General features: G+C 31.7%; 2 protein-coding genes and 2 pseudogenes across 2 annotated transcripts; 1 reads left to right on the forward strand and 3 right to left on the reverse strand.

The window, feature by feature from the left end:
• Positions 1-67: 67 nt before the first annotated feature.
• Positions 68-1,060, reverse strand: LOC147929458 (uncharacterized; annotated as a pseudogene).
• A 316-nt stretch (positions 1,061-1,376) lies between these two features.
• Positions 1,377-2,351, reverse strand: LOC147929459 (uncharacterized; annotated as a pseudogene).
• Positions 2,352-5,132: 2,781 nt separating this feature from the next.
• LOC104736685 (pectin acetylesterase 10) lies at positions 5,133-8,165 on the forward strand. The gene is made up of 12 exons (XM_010456713.3): positions 5,133-5,764; positions 5,985-6,067; positions 6,172-6,301; positions 6,378-6,451; positions 6,562-6,648; positions 6,747-6,871; positions 6,966-7,026; positions 7,117-7,170; positions 7,265-7,342; positions 7,431-7,536; positions 7,632-7,777; positions 7,886-8,165. Exons 1-12 carry the CDS (start codon positions 5,566-5,568, stop codon positions 7,991-7,993), a joined length of 1,251 nt encoding a protein of 416 aa, XP_010455015.1. The 5' UTR covers positions 5,133-5,565; the 3' UTR covers positions 7,994-8,165.
• Positions 8,166-12,881: 4,716 nt separating this feature from the next.
• Positions 12,882-14,589, reverse strand: LOC104736686 (transcription factor MYB86). Its single transcript, XM_087481825.1, has 3 exons — positions 14,269-14,589; positions 14,032-14,161; positions 12,882-13,931 (listed from the first exon to the last, which is right to left on the reverse strand). Exons 1-3 carry the CDS (start codon positions 14,399-14,401, stop codon positions 13,127-13,129), a joined length of 1,068 nt encoding a protein of 355 aa, XP_087337951.1. The 5' UTR covers positions 14,402-14,589; the 3' UTR covers positions 12,882-13,126.
• Positions 14,590-19,168: the final 4,579 nt, after the last annotated feature.

A 19,168-nucleotide genomic window follows, 5' to 3' on the forward strand; every position in this document is an offset into this window, starting at 1 on the left:
TCTTAGAAAAGACCAAACAAAGTTCACCTAGAAACAAAACATCTCAAAAGCACTAGGACATGTGAATTCAATCAATAACTTGGCTTTGAGGTGGCTGACTTGATCCGATGCACAACTCTGTTGTTCCAGCCACTTTAGACTTTTTTGAATGTCTATAATCCAGAGGTCCACTTTGCTTGCAGCCCCTTGTGTTAAGCCCAGCCTCAAAACATCTTCCACAATGGATGATCCTCCTTTCTCTAGTAACTTTAAGATCTTTTCCCTTACTTTTCTTCTTTTGTGGTGACTCATTCCTCTCTTTGATTCTTTTAGGGACACTGTTTCTACCTTGAGTTATCGGTCTTGGTGGTGGTTGTATCTCAGTATGACCAGACTTAGGCCAAAATTTTGTTCCTCTAACCGCATCTATATGTGCATTGTACTCATTCCTTCACCTAGAATTCAGATACCAAGATGATATATAGTCCTCTACCTTGAGTTTCTTGACTGAAATCACCTTCAAAGCATGCCGACAAGGAATGCCTGACATCTCCCACTTCCGGCGTGTGCAAGAATGCATGGCCATGTGAACCTTATATGATGATTTCTTCTCCTTAACCTCATACTCACCTGGACTAGCAGGAATGGTTGCACAGTTTAATATCTTCTTCTGCTCTAGATTCACCCTCTCCATCGCCTTTATACTATATTGACCTTTGTGATTATTTGCCTTCTTCCTTCTAATATCTATGCGCACCATTGCTCTTCTCCTGATAGTTTCAAGCATTTCCACCAATGGCAACTCTCTTGTAACGTTAATGGCATTGTTAAATGACTCATTGATGTTGTTACTTACATCATCACAAGAGGATGTTGACTTGAAATAGGCAATACTACAGTTTTTGGGATTCTTCTGCATCACTTATTCTTAGACATTCATGTCATTCATCTTCAACTTCTCCAAGCGTTTGATGTATTGTGCGTTGTTATAACTCTTGGCAACCGTCCAGAACTTTGCTTTCATGTCAGCCCTATGTGGATGTTTCTTCTTTAGGTTAGCATATATGTGTCTTGCACACATACGATGCTCAACTTGTGGCAATAACTCAGAAACAGCATTCAATAAACCCTGAAATCATCAAAGAATAATTATTATGCAGTAAATAATACATGAAAGTTGTAGATGCACAGTTTAATTACCTTTTGGAACACAAAGGTATCTACCTCCACAGTTGATCCTAAGAAGAAGACATTTAGTCCTCCACCTTCTCCCTCAAATGTATCTACCTCCACAGTTGATCCTACATTAGAACTACAAAAAACAAAAAACACAAAAATTATCAATGCACAAATTTATAACGCATACAAAATTAACAAAGAAAGAGTGAAAGAGAGACTTACTCTAATAGCTCAAGTCGATAATCTTTGAGTCTTGAGTATTGCTCATCATGCTCTTCTTGAATAATCTCCAATGCTCTTGCCTTTGCCTTCCTACATTGATCATCAGATGCGATCAAATTCCAACGCTTCATCATATCCGCTTGAATTACCTTAGGCATCAGTTTCGGGTTCTCTCTGAATTCATCCAAAAACAACCTAGCAATAACCTCTTGAGTAATAGTCTTGCTATAACCAGTAACGTTGCAGCTGTGATCATCATTGAAGGCTTTTACCATCCACTTCTGCAATGTTGTTTCATTAGAACAATAATTTCGCCATGTACAGGGTTCGGTCTCTTCTTCTTCAATTCCGGGATTCTCTCCTTGCTCCTTATCTCTGGTTTCTCCTTGATCTTCATCTAAGGTCTCTCCTTGCTCTATGGTTTCTTGTCTCTCACCGGCATTTGGATCCTCTCCTTTATGTGCACATCCACTTGCACATTTAAGTTCTGATCTGTCTTTATCCCATCGCACATATTTTATATTTCTTCTTGTCTTCAACACATAATCCACAATTGCTTTCTTGAACGCCTATAAGCTGTCAAACACTTGCTTAAATTTCATCTCACCCTTACCTTTCACATATCTAACATACTCCTCAGTCTCATCATCTTCACCACCAGACTCCACAGGTGTCGCATACTCATCATACTCATCATCTAAATCAACAAAACCAGCCACATTTCTTTCCACTCTTACTTCTTCTTCAAACTGTTCAGCATCACACACTCTTTCTTCTTCATTGGATTCTTCCTCAGCTTCATCATAATAAGGCTCCACAAAGATATCAAAGTTTTTGATCCAAGCCGATGCTAAACACATTTTCTTGAAATTTTCATCACCATTTGTCATTGCTTTCCGGTCTTCTTGTCCTTCAAAAGGCATCTTATACCATACTCGTTGACCATGCAAACTAACTGGGAGATGATTCATCATTTGTTCAAATAGCTCACTCGCTTTTGCTTCTATATATCGAACACAACCACCATCGTAGTAGACATGGCGACCAACCTTTACAAATTTTCCACTGGTAACAAGGAAATTTGACGACTGAGGCCTCCTCTTCAAGACCACTACATCAAATGTCCACAATTTTAATGTTATTAACTCTTTCACACATTTCGTCGAACACATGGTGGACACTAAATAAAATTACAATCTAATCATGTAAATCTTATAGACAAGACATGAGTTATATCATACGAACAATGCTAGACAAAATCTATCAACTACAACAACAAAATTGAATAGAGATCTAACAAACACAAGTAAAAAAAATGCCATGTACCTCATTGTCGAGCTCACTGATTTCATAAAATGCAACCAACAAATCTGAGTTAATCTCCAAATCGAACAAAAATCAAACAAAGGACTCGTTCAATTTCTCCTTCGCTCCTCCATCTCTCAGTGTTTCTCGTTGTTTTACTCTCTAATTTTTCCTATTTCTTTTGTGAAGGAAGGAAGAAGACGAACCCTAAATCGAGAAAAAAACCCAATTCCATATACGACATCGTTTAGCTTTTGGCCTAAGAACGTGTTTGAGTGTTAAACGACATCATTTTAGTGCTTATGTGTTGTCCTAGTCATCATGCCGTTAACGGCACAATAATACCGTTTCACGATTTGGGGGTTTAATCCAGCCTAGTATAGTTGGTGAGGGATATTCAAATTTTATTAGAGTTTAGAGGGATATTGGCACAATTGAAAGTTTCAGGAATGTGTGGGATAAAGTAACTTAGTTCAAGGGGGAATAAGTCATTTTCTCGTATATAATTCCTAAGAGAAAGTGTAGTTATTACTTTATAGTGAAGTGACCTTAGTGCAATGGCCAAAGGTAAGTCCTTAATGCACAAAGCATCATCACACCAGAGATCGAGTTCCGCTCTCGACGAATGTAGGAATTAGGCTAATGATCCGGTCTGTTGTGGCCCAATAGTTGACAAAAAAAAAAACCATAGCTAGTAAACGAAACTGTAGAATTGGGGTGTCAAATTAACAAAACATGAAAATACAAATAAGGATCGTTTCATTATTCGTGCATGGGAATGTATGGGGCAAAGAGTAAAAACCAAAGAACGTAACGGTGAATGGGTGATATACGTGGGTTTTTATTTTATGTAACGTCTTACATTATTGATATCTACAACAAATATAATCATTGTGTTTGTGTAAGAAACGGTGGTGGTACGTGATCATTTTAAATACGATTACGCTATAAAAACTCACACCGACAGGATTTTATTGAGAACCGTACAATATTAATTACGTCCCACGGAAACATACAAATAGACTTAACGGTCCTAGTCCTTTCATAACCCCTTCATGTTTTCCCAAGTTCACAATTAATTCCCCAAACTTTTACTTTTATGTAACATCCTAATTAATGTTCAACAAATTAAGCTGCAACACTGTATTCTCTTTACACCACAAAATTTGTACTATTACTCGTAAACAAATATTGCAAGGCTTTTATATTATACAAAAGAGGATTTTCTATATCAAGAACTTATCATTTTGGATAGCAATATAATGCGATTTAAAAAAAATGGAAATGTCATGTTTTAACTCTGCAAATAATAATAGTTGTTTTTTTTGCGAGGTTTTTGTTGTAGAAAGCGTAATATGTAATTAAAGATTATGACAAAATAGGTATTCAATTGAAGAAGGAAAAAACTAGTAATTAAAAAAAAAAGAATAGATAAACATGTAAAAAACCATGACATCATAGTTTTAAAATAATTATATTTAAGTATAATTATCGTATTTAATGAGGGAGTGATAGATATCTAAGTAGGTAACCTAAATATTTTTTTTTTTTTGGTTTTTGAGAATGAACTATGTGAATATACAAATATATATATATATACAAATTGGAGATGTGTTTACTTATAAAAGTACTGAAAAAATAATTGAAAGTTAAGTGTTAAAAAATTTAAAAATACAAAACATTGATTAAGTGGAGGTGGAAAGTTTAAAAAATCCCGTGACTGAGGCTCATACACAAATAAAATCGAAACAAAAGGACCTTTTTAGAAAACTAAAAAAGAACACAGTTGAGTTGAGTGGATGATAGCACCGTACCGTCTGGGTTTATTTGTATTGTAGGAGCGTAACATGTGCATCGGATTTACAAACAGCCCCACCACTTCTCTCCCAGCCATTACTTTCAAAACACAATCAAAATATTATTAGACATTTTGTTTTGTTAGCCAAATAGTTTTTGGACTTAATTATTTTAGCCTATAACTATTTTGGAGGAGGGGATGATAAAAATATGTATGTTAATCCACTTTTCTGTTGATATAGTTTCACATTTGGGCATCTTTAGAATTTATTTTGTTCACTCTTTGACAAAAATAGTGCTTGTGTGTATATTAATTTTGACATCCTTGGTTACTTCAGACTCAATCAAAAACAATGATGATGGTATGAGTTTAATTAATCTTAAAAGAATGTTTTAAATCCAAATGGGTAAGTCGGCAATTACATGATTACCACTTCCGTAATTATCGCTCATGATTTTATTGTGCTTCTTCAACATCATTAGATAGATTGGTTGGTATGGGAATTGCGCGGAATTTTAAAGAAAAAAAAAAAAGAAAACCTAGAGAGATATCATAATTAATTAAAATTATATACTTTCCAATGCGTAATTTAGAAAATACCATGAAAAAACATCTAATAAATAATGAAAAAGATAGATATCATGAACTTGTATTGGTTACCTCTTTTGTAAGTTGATGTGTGTTTCAAGTATGAACCAAACGTCTAGTAAACTAAAAGATGGTCTCTTCCCTTTTGTCTTAAAGAAAAAAAAATTAACTATAATTATATACAATAACAATAAATAGTTAGTATAGTTTAATTAAGATTAATAGTATTAAGAAGATCGAGGTAATGAGATTCCAAACGTGAATCCAGCCATGAAACATCTTTTTTAAAACAGTCTTTCTTCACTGCACTTCTCTGCTCTGTCCCTTCTTCTTCTTTCTTGTTCTTTTTATTAAAAGCTGAACACAAAGATCGATTCTTTCACTAACACATTACGAGTTTCTGCATTTGTTTTATATCTTTTTTTATCTGATTTTTCTACTTTTAACCATTCTTTCTTCACTCCCAGCTCTAAGAAAGAGTTAAAGAGAGAGCAATGTGGAAGCTATTCTTGTTAGGTTTTGTAGTTGCAGGACTGGTTCTTGGGAATGAGGCAAATGGGTATTTTGAGTTCAATGTCACTGAGTTAGATCGCATTGAGGAATTAGAGTTTGGTTTCTCCAAATTTAGTTCCAATTTCAACCCATTAATGGTTGGTCTCACACTTATCAGAGGAGCTGGTTCCAAAGGAGCTGGTACTTTCTCTCTCTTATCTAGCTGCTTTTTACCACAAACAAAATGAGGTTTTTTTGTTTGTTTATCTTATATTAGTATCACTCATGTGTCTTGGATAGTTGCATTTTATATTAAGCTACTTTTTGATTTTGGAATGTGAGGTACATTATGTAATGTACTAATGTGGCTATATAACAGAACAGTGTTTTTGAATCTAAGATCTGTGTGTCTTAATTACAGTTTGTTTGGATGGTACATTGCCTGGATATCACTTACATCGTGGACATGGATTTGGAGCCAATAGCTGGCTCATTCAATTAGAGGTTAGCCATAGAAGATATGTTTTTTTGTGTTTTTTTGGTTCTATATATATATATATTTTAAGTCTTGTTTTGTTACTAAAAATTGGAATTGGGAATGTGGAAAGGGAGGAGGATGGTGTGACAATATAAGGAACTGTGTATACCGAAAGAAGTCTCGTCGTGGTTCTTCTAACTATATGGAGAAACAGATACAGTTTACAGGAATACTTAGCAATAAAGCTCAAGAAAATCCAGGTCTTTTTTTGTCTTTTAGGCTTGTATTAGTAAAATATTATTAAGAAACAGTAGCTCATTTCGTCTATATTTGCAGACTTTTTCAACTGGAATAGAGTAAAGCTTCGTTACTGCGATGGTGGTTCCTTTAGCGGAGATAGTCAGAACAAGGTTCTCATTGATACCTATGAATCTTGTTTCTTTAGAGACCATACATTTCATTTTCTTGATTTTTCATGTTGTGAATTCTTTTCATTTTCTTTAATATGTAAAATTTTCAGGCTGCACGGCTTCAGTTTAGAGGAGAGAAGATATGGAGAGCTGCAATGGAAGATTTGAAAGCAAAGGGAATGCGTAATGCCAAGCAGGTGTTTTTCACTTTGTCCTTTCTCTTTGCTTATTATATCCTTCTCTTTACATTAGATGAAATAGTGTTTACTAATTTTGTTTACTATTACTGTTTCAGGCACTTTTATCTGGATGCTCTGCAGGTGGTCTAGCAGTGATTTTACGTTGTGACGAATTCAGAAATTTGTTTTCAAGATATACCAAAGTCAAATGCTTAAGTGATGCTGGCTTGTTCTTGGACACGTAACTTAGTTCATATGAATTTTCTTTACTTCTGTTTCTTCTTAAAATTAACTTAGTATATGTTGACTGAATCGCTCTTTTTCTGTGGTTATAGGCCTGATGTTTCCGGTGGTCACACGATAAGAAACCTATACAATGGTGTTGTGCAGTTGCAGGTGTGATTTTATTATTTACCAATCTTGATATCATTTTATAATCAAAAAGATTTTACTTTAACATTTTCTTTTGTTATGGTAATGAATCAGGGAGTGAAGAACAATTTGCCACATTTGTGCACAAACCATCTCAATCCAACCTCTGTAAGCTATTCCTCTGTAACCACATTTATGCATCTTGTAACATATTAGTGCAAAAGCTGACCGGTAAACTCTTTATCTTTTGCTTTGGGGACAGTGTTTCTTCCCTCAAAACTTGATCAGTCAGATGAAAACTCCTCTTTTTATTGTCAATGCAGCTTATGATATTTGGCAGGTAAGTTTTCTTCTGCTAACTCCATGCATTTTTTGTTTTGTGGTAATTGAGATCATTAGAAGTAACCATTTTTGGTCTGCTTTAACAGATTCAAAGCAGTATAGCTCCACCAAGTGCAGATCCTAGTGGTTACTGGCATGAATGCAGATTGAACCATGGCAGATGTACTCCAGCACAAATCCGGTTCTTGCAAGGTCCAAAAGCATCTTAAAACTTTTTTAAAATCCTTATTTTCAAAATGATCCAACCTCACTCTTTATCTTATAATGCTGTCAATTTTTTTTAACAGGGTTTAGAAATCAGATGTTGAGAGCTGTAACCGGATTCTCGAAAATGAAAAAGAACGGTTTGTTTATCAATTCTTGCTTTTCTCATTGCCAAACCGAAAGGCAAGACACTTGGTTCGCCGATAATTCTCCTGTTATCCACAAAAAGGTATGCAACTATGCATGCATCTTCATCTTTACTTGCCTTTAAACAAAAATTAGCGTTTTAAAATAAATCAATTCTTTCAACGTTTTTTTTTTTGAAACTGCGATATAGGCGGTGGCGATAGCGGTTGGAGATTGGTACTTCGATAGAGCTGAAGTGAAGCTAATAGACTGTCCGTACCCATGTGATAGGAGCTGCCACAATCTGGTCTTCAGATGAATGATCTTCTCATTCTTTCTATTTTCCTTTATATAGACAAAAAAAAGTTCCATTTCTTTTATGTATCAGTTATCTTGTTGTATTGTATCTTTTTCGTACGTACCAATTCTTCATTGGAAAAAAAAAATGTTTTCCTGAAGAGATTGAAATATGAAGCTAAGGCCTTTCAATAGTTTCTTTGCAACTAGTTTCATACTTACAAATTTACAATAATACATGTCAATCTGACCAGTCCGACACGGTTTTAAAAGCTAGTCTGACTATTTTGGGGTCAATATAAAAGTGAATATGGAAAAAAAAAAAAAAACACATTGTAGATTTATTTTGTGACCATATTGACATTGGCTTGAACGTGTGGTACCAAAGTTTACTAATCAAAAGGTTTTAGTTATTGTTTCTTAGACTATAGTATAAAGTTTTTTGACCATCAGTTTTAATATTACTTACTTTTTGTTTAAAGTAAGGTACTAACGCAACTATTATGTCCAGCTCACGTCGGTGGGCAAGGCTTGGAAAGCCCATGACCCATAATCATTAAAATGATTTTATAGATATGGTTTTTGTTTAAAGGTATCCACAAAATTATATTCTAGAGGTTTTGTAAATATTGGACCAACATAATATATTTTAAAGTATGTTGATAACCAGGCAAATGATACATATTGTTCGATTGTTTTATATTGTTATCATCTTTATGATTGATATTTTAAATGAACAAATAAATTTTCTGTTAAACTAAACATTATGGAAGCCTTTTGAGGAATTGGTTGACCGAGAGTTCATTAATGTTTCTAAATTACGAGGTGTGATAGTAAAATTTACAGATGATCTTCAATTATGCACAATTATCGCTCTTCGTCGTGATTTTACGTACAATTGAAAATGTTTAGCATGGAATAGAAGGTGTTTATCAAAAATATAAAACCGGAGGTGTTTGTAAATTATAAACACACAACACATTTTTTTTAACATGTAATAGATCTTATAAATTGTAATCAATAATAAATCCAAACGATTAAAAAAATCTAAACATTTTTGTAAATTATAAACACAACACATTTTTTTGTTTGGTGATATAATTAACATATACATTTTGTATATAATGCTTAAGAAAAAGCACAGACTTTCTAAGAAATCTTTCAACAAGTTCCAATTTGTCGATAAATTTGTTTGTTTTACTGTAAGTTTAACCAAAACATTTTCTAAAAAATTATATGTTATCAAGTTTCATTAAAAAACATTTAACGACTGCTGGAGTCATTGTTTTTCCAAAAGAAACTATTATTTAAAAACTTTTAAGAAATATTAATAAAAACTCATGTCTTGAATTTTGAATATTAAGTCCCCATGACTGGTTGATAATGCAACTTTATAATATTGTCTTCATACCGCCATCAACGTTGTCTTTATCACTAAGCTCGTTTTTCTTGTTTACGTTATCGCTATCTCTATATTAAACGACAACGATTCTATTGAAAAATCTCATAAAAATGAACTCCATTTATACTTATTTTATATGTACATGCTTTTTAAATCTATAGACAAGTTGAGAAATATTAAAACAACAATGATCGAATAAATACAATGGAGCTATATATTGACATATTCTGTGATTGTGATATACAAATGAATGTTATGATTAATGTAGGGCCTCAATTATTTTGGCTCACATGCAAATTATGAGGTGTAAGGATAAAAAATACCTTTTTTTTATATATAAGTCTTCAAAATATAAATGATCAACTCATAAACGTTTGCTTTTGAAATTTCTAGAGAATCCTTTGTAATATCGGTTTGTCTCTATTCATAATGTTTTTACAAGTATATAAAATACTATAAGTTGACAAAAGAACAGATATATATATTATAGAAGACAGTAATTGTTTAATTTACACAATTGTGTACATAAATAAATTTGAATATAATCCTTTTTTATTTATCAATTTTAATACTTCTACTGTAAAAGCATAGATGCAGTTGATCATAAATTAAGTTATCTACTAGATGTGATTATCCATTTTTCATGATAGTAACTGCGATATTTTCTCTGCTCTTATTTTTTTAAATTATATATTTCCCTTGAAATATATATAGGATTCGTTCGTAGGAGAATGAATGTTAAAATGTTGATCACATGTTCACATATGTCGATTTGGTCACTTTAAAACATTGAGATGGTTCTATACAGAGGATTACATTGTTTTTTCACCATCCATTCTAATCATTTTCAAACTTTAATTGATTTGGAAAAAGAGCATCAATGAATTGATTATAATTAAAAGATAGCATCATAAATTTAAAGAATAGCTAGAGTCGGACCGAAAATATAGGTATTCCCTTATCATAAAGAGATCAAGAGATGCCATATAAGTTGTCTGTCTAGCTAATGATAGCCGACACAATAAGTTACTTTCTCATCTCGTAATTGTTTTGTTTTTGTTTGTGAAATGCTAAAATATTCGGAAAAATTAACGTTTTTACATATGACATTGACAGTGTCACTTGAAATAGTGATTTACATAGTACTAACGAGTGATGAAGAAAATAGAACAAAAAAAATCGAAGAAGATTTATACAAAGAACCAAAATCACTAATTCAATGCTTCGATCACTTTTTGTAATATGGTTTTGGCTAGCGAAAAAAAAACTACATAGTTCACATCATTTTCATCAGTCTTGGTAACTCATGCATATCCCAATACGTTCATGATCATGAGTCATGACCACAATCGGATCTTTTATATAGGCTAACTCTCGTACCACCAACGCATACACATTGCTCTTTTAAACCAGACTATTAAGTTCCTAAATGAGTTCATAGATGTTTGTCCTTGTTAAAAATAAATTCTTAAATTCCAAACATTTTGAGTTATTTATTTATAAAACAAAGAAAAATTTGCTTGCTCTCTTATCTCTTGCATGGCTTTTCCAAGTTATATCAACACTATAGATGTCAGCAACAAGGGCCCTTTCTTCTGCAAGCATAGAACTTTATTTTTGGTCCACCTCAAAGGAAAAAAAAAACAACTCAAAAGCTGCCCTCGTGTGAATTATATTGGGATATTGTCAGAAGACTACACCACCTTCGAATTTCGTAGTTCACCATCTTACAAGATCAAGGGTCCCTTCTTCTACACGCATGACTTATTTCTTGTTTTGGCAACCGATGTTCATAAATCGTAATTCAAGATTAATCTTTGGAAATGTAGTAGTTACTTATGTTAATTAATGTAATTTTGTAATTACTACACGCATGACTTGTTTCTTTTGTTTAAGCAACCATTGAACACTAGCTATAATCACTAAGTGATCTTGTGATCTTTTTTACAACTCTTCAATCAATTTTATACAGTTTAGCGTGACGTCAAATATCTCTCGAATCAACATGCATTAATAAAAGTGAAACAATAAAAACTTAACAAGAATTTAACTACTTACTCTGTAAGAAAGCAATAATCAAGTCTAGTTTTCATTACTAGTGGTCGGAGATAGTGTTCTTTCTATGTTTTAGATTTGCTCTCTCTCTTACTTTCAATGTTCTATAATATTGTCACACACTTAAATATTTGCTTAAATGATGGTCAAGATAAATACACCTTCACATCGGTTTACCTAGAAAGATATTCAGTTTTTTTTTTTTTTGTTGCATGTATATTAATCAGACTTCTCTATATACTGTAAGTAGGTTGATCTTACTTGTAATATATCATTAATATGTGATAAACTTAGGAATGAAAACTACATTAAACCAAAAAAAACAACTTCAAGATCAGTTATAGTATTATTTTTTCGTCACAAAATTCGAACTCACAAATCTATATATGTTGGTCTTTCAACATGCTCACCCCTTGTTTTGAATATTACCATTTCCATTTTTCACCTGTCATTTTCAAAACTGTGGGAGATCGATGTCTGAGAAGTAAAAACAATGATTATGAAAAGAGACAGCGATGGACTTCGATTCTAACATGAATGGTCCCTTTTGTATATTCATCTATTTGTGCACCCAAAAGAAATGATGAAGTATATATTCAATCCCAAAACAAGTACGTATGAGCAATATATATTTTTTTTCTTTTCGTATGAGGAATATTTTAAAACTTATTTCTTATATAATGTACTCTATTTATTTATAAAGTACTTTGTTTATAATTTGGATATTATTTTATAAAGTAGTAAATTGAGATTAATTATAAAGGAACTTTAAATTATTTTATATGTTTTGCCAATAACTAAATAAATGAGTTGGAAAAAACTGCATCTAAAAAGATCTACAATTAAAAATATGACTTAAAAACATATGATACATAAACTCAAAATTTGCAACGTTTTCAACCATGATTTGGTGTCGGTAGCTCAATTGGTTGAGTTTAGAGAATTTTGTGGAAAAAATACTAGAATATTTGTTAACTTAATTTTGGAAGACAGACAACTTAGATTTATTGGTGTATTTCTGTTAGAATACATACTCTAATTAGAGAATAATTTGTTTTTATCACTGATAAAAAAGATTTGTTTTTATCAATTTCTAAATTTTATACTATTCATATTTTTTTTTATATAGTAACACGATCGGTATACTATACTTGTGATAAAAGAAAAAATAAAACAAATAGAATCAATGACCATATTATATGAGACCCACTACAAATGTTTTAATACAAAAAAATATGGGTCTTTCGGTTCAATGTTCACGCATGCATCTCTTTGTCCGGAATCACTTTTCCGAACAAGTCTATACTCCAACTTAGGATCTATTAACCTCTCCTTAAAAAAAAAAAAAAAAAAAAAGACCATCCACCACGACCGAGACATGTTTACTTAATTTTTTTATTTTATTTTATGATCTGATAGAACTTTTTCTAAGTAAAAGATATAGATGTAAAAATAATTAATAATAATATGAAACTATATTGAGGTCAAAGTCATAAGCATGGAGATCGTAAGAAAAAGAATTACATCTTAGCAACAAGAAAAAAACTTACACGAGCAGAAAAAAATATACACAAACCAAAACCATATATATACTTACATACCAGTAGAACATATTATATATATGTATGGAACAATCAATAAACTCAGGTCGGTGAATGTGAATAGAAAAATGAAACTCTCTAATACACACATGTTAATCTAAAGGCTCTGATCAAACACCATGCTATTAAGTTTTTGTAGATTCTTACCGTACACCTCAACGTCAGCATCATGCAGCAATGTTGCAGCTTCTTGGTTTGGTGACGACGATGATGATGCTGATCTCCAGTAGTACTTGGCTATGTCTGGCTTCACTTCTGCTTCTAAACCAGTTTCCGAGCTTTGGTTTTGTTCTGTGTAATGAAAAATCTCTGATGCCCATGACTTCATGTCTTGATGATGATGATCCACCACTGGATTATTATTATTGTTAGTGTTCATGACTTGGCTAGCTTCTGTGTAATGATTACCAAAGAAGGCACTGTAGATACTGTTGCTCTGAGATGGAACTGTGTTGCAGTAGTTGAGTTGTTGTTCCCAGTTGTTTGGAGCAGGATTGAAGTTTGAAGTCATTGGTGTCGGAGATGATGACGTGGACATCGAAGAGATTAAAGATACGATCTGGTCTGAAACTGTTGGAGTAGTATTACTTGAACTGAAACAAAACGCAGCGTTTTGATTAGTTGTGGTTGTAGTAGCCGGGAACCACCATGAACCTGATTGGGATGAGACGACCATCGACTGATCATGTGGGTTGTTTATGGAACCCGTTGACTTTGCTACTACTGATGACGTCAACTTATGGTCTATGACGTTTAGAGTTTGAAGCTCGCTTGTTACTAGGGGTTTATGTGTTGTTGGATCAATGCCTTTTCTCCTCAGCTTCTTCTTAAGACATGAGTTCCAGAAGTTTTTGATCTCGTTGTCTGTTCTTCCCGGTAACCGAGTTGCGATTTGAGACCATCTACACATTCAAAAGATGGACCAAAGATTAAAAAAAATTCAACAACTACATTATATATTCAAGAACTATATAATATGTCACTAGTAGCAAATTAACTAACCTGTTGCCTAATGCAGCATGGAGCTCAATGATCAAGCTTTCTTCGTCTTGTGAGAAAGCTCCTCTCTTTAAATCTGGTCTCAAATAATTTATCCACCTAAGTCTACAACTCTTCCCACATCTTTGCAAACCTATATGATCATATATATCCATAATCAATACATATAAAATATTATGAAAAGTACATATAATTCTTTTTCAACTATTTTTTTAGTATAAGAGCACATGGAGACCAAACCTGCGAGTTTAGGGACAGAACTCCAACAGCCATGACCATGTCTAGTGATGTAATTGAGAAGTTTCTCGTCTTCTTCAGGAGACCAAAGGCCTTTTCTTAGCTTCTGCTTAAAACAACAAGAATGTCTTCCCATTTTTTCTATAAAGAGAGTAGTGAAGAAACAAAGAAGCTATAGATTGTTGCAGACAGAGTTTTGTGATCTGTGAAGATTTCTGTAATTAAGGTTGAAGAGAAAGAAAGAAAGAAAGAAGATGGAGAAATTATTATAAAATGAGAGAAATGTGATTGACAATTTTCTGGTGTAAACACTTTTGTTATATAATCGTTGGGTGAATTAATTGACACCTTTTATGGGACCACACCCTATATTGAAAAATCAAGAGCTGAACAAAAAAAAACCTAGCAAAAAAAATATATATATATATATTTGATTTTTTTACATAATAGAAAGAAATGGTGGCTAATACTTTAGAGATTAACACTGATCATTAACTATTTTTACTTTTTTTTTTCTTCCGAAAGATAGATAAAAAACGTGACATATCTTAAAAGAAGAAAGACAATCAACTTTTTAGAAATTTATCTACAATTAAAAAAGAAGAACAACATTATTGTAGTCTTAGAAAAAAAGAAATTCAGACTACAATATTAAAGAAAAATAGTATAAAACATGATAGTTATATATAAGAAAAAGAAAGAAACATGATAATTAAAATAGAAGAGGAAACGAGGAAACGTAATTCAGAGACAATATATATTCTACTTCGAATTGTTTCCTACGTTTTGGAGATGATGATTTAAAATTTTATACATCCACGTATAAATAAGTATTATTAATAGTAAAGATGGGTTTCAAACCTAAGAAAATTATGACCCAAAAAAATTGGGAGTTTCCTAAAAAGTTATAAAAAATCCAGAAAGAAAAAATAAAGGGAAAGGCCATCGGTCAACAACAAACTCATTTCCATGAAAGCATTGTACGAGTCTAAAATTATTGTCCCCTCTAAAATTGTCTACGGAATTTTAATACTTTTTTTGTTTGTAAAAAGAAAACTTAATAATTTTAGTACTTATTTTATATATACTATTATTATTTTTCCTACTTTGATCTCAAAAGAGACACCTTGATGTGCTGAGAATGTAAAGAGTTCTTCAATTCAAGTACGCAAAGTGATGGTGTGGAAAAAAATAGCCTTAAATGTTTCCACTATGCAATAATTTGGTCGCGTAACAACTAATATTCTTGTTTATATAGACATTAATTTTAATACTAGTAGTACCAATTTTGTTACTGGTAAGCTTTCTTTGATCTTATATTGATGAGGCTGATCTAATTAACGTGTAAAAGAAACAAATAAAGTTAAAGTTTGATTTATTTCGAGCATGTCTCTACACGAGAAGAACAATAAGTGTTTAGAAACGTATATTATGAGAAGATGCATTCTCATTATTATCGTATTATAGGAAAGAGAGTTTTTCTTATATAAATAATATCATGATTAGTTTACAACAAAGATATTTTTAAATTTATATAAAGCTACTAGCTTAAGTCGAGTCTTAAGAAATTATACAAACATACAACATAATTGAAGAATATATCATTACAACGGAAGAAACACTCAATCCTTTGTATATACAACTGGCTTGTCTCCTTTGACATATTGTTGTAATTAGAGGAAGAAATCTCATAGATTACCTCAATTTTAATAATTGCGTGAGCTGCGTCACGAATGATATACTATTCTTTCAATTGAAATGTGATTTTGTCTTATGTATATCATTTACAATTTTAATTACGTATATATAAGTGCACACAATATAAATGAACAATTTGACGTATATATACTTCAGTTAAAGTTATGAACTTGTAAGAAACTAAATGCACTTAATAATATCAATTATACTTGTATATAAATAAGCAATGTAGTCGTCAATGAAAAAAAAACAGTAACGAGAAAGTCAAAGCAGTTATATATATACCTTTCTTTTATGATATGCAGTTAAATTAGCCGATCGATGCCAACCTCGTCTGTCGTTTTCCAGTTTTATTAAATCATCTTTGCGTAGCCGAAATTGGACTCCAATATTGGTTGTAAAAATTATAAATTGGTAGTATAAGCTAAATGTTTTTATGTGCATAGCAAATTAGGAAAGTCACGGTGATGTTTTTTTTGCATAGTTTGTAATGGAAATACAAAAAAAAAAGAATCGCCGCCTTTCAAATGATTGAGCATTTAAAAAATTTTCAAGTTGGAGAGAGATTGACATTGACTTTGGTTTCATCTTCGAGAAGCCATGTTCATGAGAGTTAATTAGGACGTTGCCTCTTTCAAGGTCCTCTAGGTCCTGTACTAGAGAGGTCTATTATTTTAAACTGAAACGAAGAGGTGAAATATCAAGAGCTGTATAAAAACAAGAAGAAGACAAATGGAGGATATAGATTGAAGGAGATATTTTCGATCAAATGTTTGGTCCAACAGGTTGGCTATATCGCTCAAATTAGAGCCATTACTAGAAAATGAAATGTAAATTAATCATGCATTTTGTTAGGACGAAAAAGTAGTTAGGTTTAAGACAATGCATTGATATGTAGCTTATCATTGAGAATAATGCATCATACATACAAGGATTTGCATCTGTAAACTCTTTAAGGATACAGTTGATCATAAAACTTGAAAAAAACAAAATAATACTACTAGTATATAATGTTGAGTTGTGAAATTCAATCTATATGGGTTTCCGAATAATTCAATATTTGGATGATACGCCGATCAACTTCATCGGTCAACTCGATATGAAGGTTGGATTAGTGATATTTTAAATCGACGATTGTATGCCCTATATTTTATGTACTTCATATAATTTGCTGTTTTACTCTTTACGTGCGACAGAGAAAAAATAATTATATTTTCAAATTTTTAAAAATTTAGTTATTATATCCATAGCGGCCGAGCCACTATTAAAGCACTCAAATTAAGTTTTATTTACTTTTCATAGCGACCTTTAATAAAATTTGAAGTTTTATTTACTTTTCAATTTTTTAGAAAACGAGTTTGGAATATCAAATCCTAACTTTTAGCATTCTACATAATGTAAATCTTAATGTAGTACTAACATATTAATTAACGGTTTCTATAGTTGCAAAATGAAGAGTTTAATTATTGCTAGAGAGTAGCAAGAAAATAAAAGAAGATTTAGATGCAAAGTCAAAATAATAATTGCTAACAATGTACTACTATAATAATTTGTGTAAATATTTAAAACCAACATGTCAATGAATTTATATAGCTACCTGTTTTTCAAAAACTCCTAAATAGTTAGAAAAAACAAACAAACAATGAAAGAAAAAAATGAGGACGAATGGAAGAGGCCGAAGTTAAAGTAAGAGAGAGCATCATTTTGTAGTAGAATGATGATTGCGAAAGTGGGACAAAAACAGAATTTTCATGATTTGGTCACAAGAATATATAAATTTCCTTGTTCAAAGTACAAAAAAACAGCTTGCTTAGAGAGGCAATACTATACGAAAGCAGTGAAGGAGAATGTTGAAACATCACTCTCATGTTCAATTCCGCAATGTGTGTAGCACCAGGCTTTTGTTTCCTCGTATTTTTTTCTTTTCATGAATACTGCTATTGTTTCGTTTTCTATATATGATTGTTTCATTCTCTCAACATAATTATTAATCTACATCATTCATCTGTTGTTTTTGTACTGCCCCCCCTTTTTTTTATATATATATATATATATATATATATATATATATATATAACGTAAGAACATATATTTTAAATAATATTTGATGCGAAGTACTATTGTGTTTACCACTTAAAAAGCTAGGTGTCAAAATTATTACTTATTTAAAGTCTATTCACAGAAATAGAACTGAACTCTTCAAATTTAAGTTGTTATTTTGAAAATTATAGATAAATGTTTTTGAATAAAGAAACAATATATTCTTGACAATGAGTTATATGTATTTTGTTAAATTAAATTATTTTATCATCCAATATTTTATATCTAATTTAGCAACCCGAAAATAGTCAATTTTAAACTATTTTGTTCATTTTTCCAAGTTTTCCTGGTCTTATTCTTGAATTAAACGTAGAATAGTATGATTCACATAAGCAACAAAGCCATTCCAATTCCACGAGTAGGTCCAAAACTAAAAACTATATGGTTATGAGTTAGGAGCCTTTAATCCAAAATAAATAATTTAAGAACCCGCAAATAAGAAGTATGAATCAGGATATGTTTATGTAAAGACACATAAATGTTACATGATTTTTCTTATCCCGGATGTAAGTTTTGGTCGGATAACTTACAAAGCGACTATTAGACGAAGTTAATATGGTTTATTGTCTCTTATGTTACAATGGTAAGAATATAAACTCAAACAATCGGACCTATATAAAGGATCAAAGTCAATATATATTGTTTTTAAATTGTTACTGAGAGTAAAAGAGACTATAGTACAGTTTTTAGTTTTTACTGGTTGGCAGCACGTGTTATAGCGACAAATATTTTCTTTTACCAAAATAGACACAAAATATTAAAATTATCGAAAGACAACAAAAACTCATAATAAGAGGAAAATGAGAATGACTATTTTGTATGACTAGTAAATTATAACACACATTATTCAATACATAAAATATTGAAATCATGTTATTGTATAGTTTAGTTGAATATTAGTATATGTTTAGTTATTTTCACAACTATCCATTTACCTCTATGATCACCTCTATCGTAAACGTCTGAACTGACATCAAACGCATGTAATTAAAAATGTTTTCAAGGGTTATAAAACAGTATGAAACAGTTATCATAATAGACATCAAACGCATGCAATTACGGTCGCCCACAAACATGACGATAGAAGTTGGTTGCGAGAGGATCA

This window comes from Camelina sativa, chromosome 13 (assembly GCF_030686135.1).
Source record: "Camelina sativa cultivar CO46 ecotype springtype chromosome 13, ASM3068613v1".
In the NCBI taxonomy this organism is placed as follows: domain Eukaryota; kingdom Viridiplantae; phylum Streptophyta; class Magnoliopsida; order Brassicales; family Brassicaceae; genus Camelina; species Camelina sativa.

Coding starts and splice junctions, on each gene's coding strand:
- LOC104736686 (XM_087481825.1), bottom strand. CDS start 14,401: ATGGGAAGACATTCTTGTTGTTTTAAGCAGAAGCTAAGAAAAGGCCTT. Junction 14,162..14,268: donor TTCTGTCCCTAAACTCGCAG/GTTTGGTCTCCA, acceptor ATGATCATATAG/GTTTGCAAAGATGTGGGAAG. Junction 13,932..14,031: donor CATGCTGCATTAGGCAACAG/GTTAGTTAATTT, acceptor TTGAATGTGTAG/ATGGTCTCAAATCGCAACTC.
- LOC104736685 (XM_010456713.3), top strand. CDS start 5,566: ATGTGGAAGCTATTCTTGTTAGGTTTTGTAGTTGCAGGACTGGTTCTT. Junction 5,765..5,984: donor AGCTGGTTCCAAAGGAGCTG/GTACTTTCTCTC, acceptor TCTTAATTACAG/TTTGTTTGGATGGTACATTG. Junction 7,778..7,885: donor CTCCTGTTATCCACAAAAAG/GTATGCAACTAT, acceptor ACTGCGATATAG/GCGGTGGCGATAGCGGTTGG.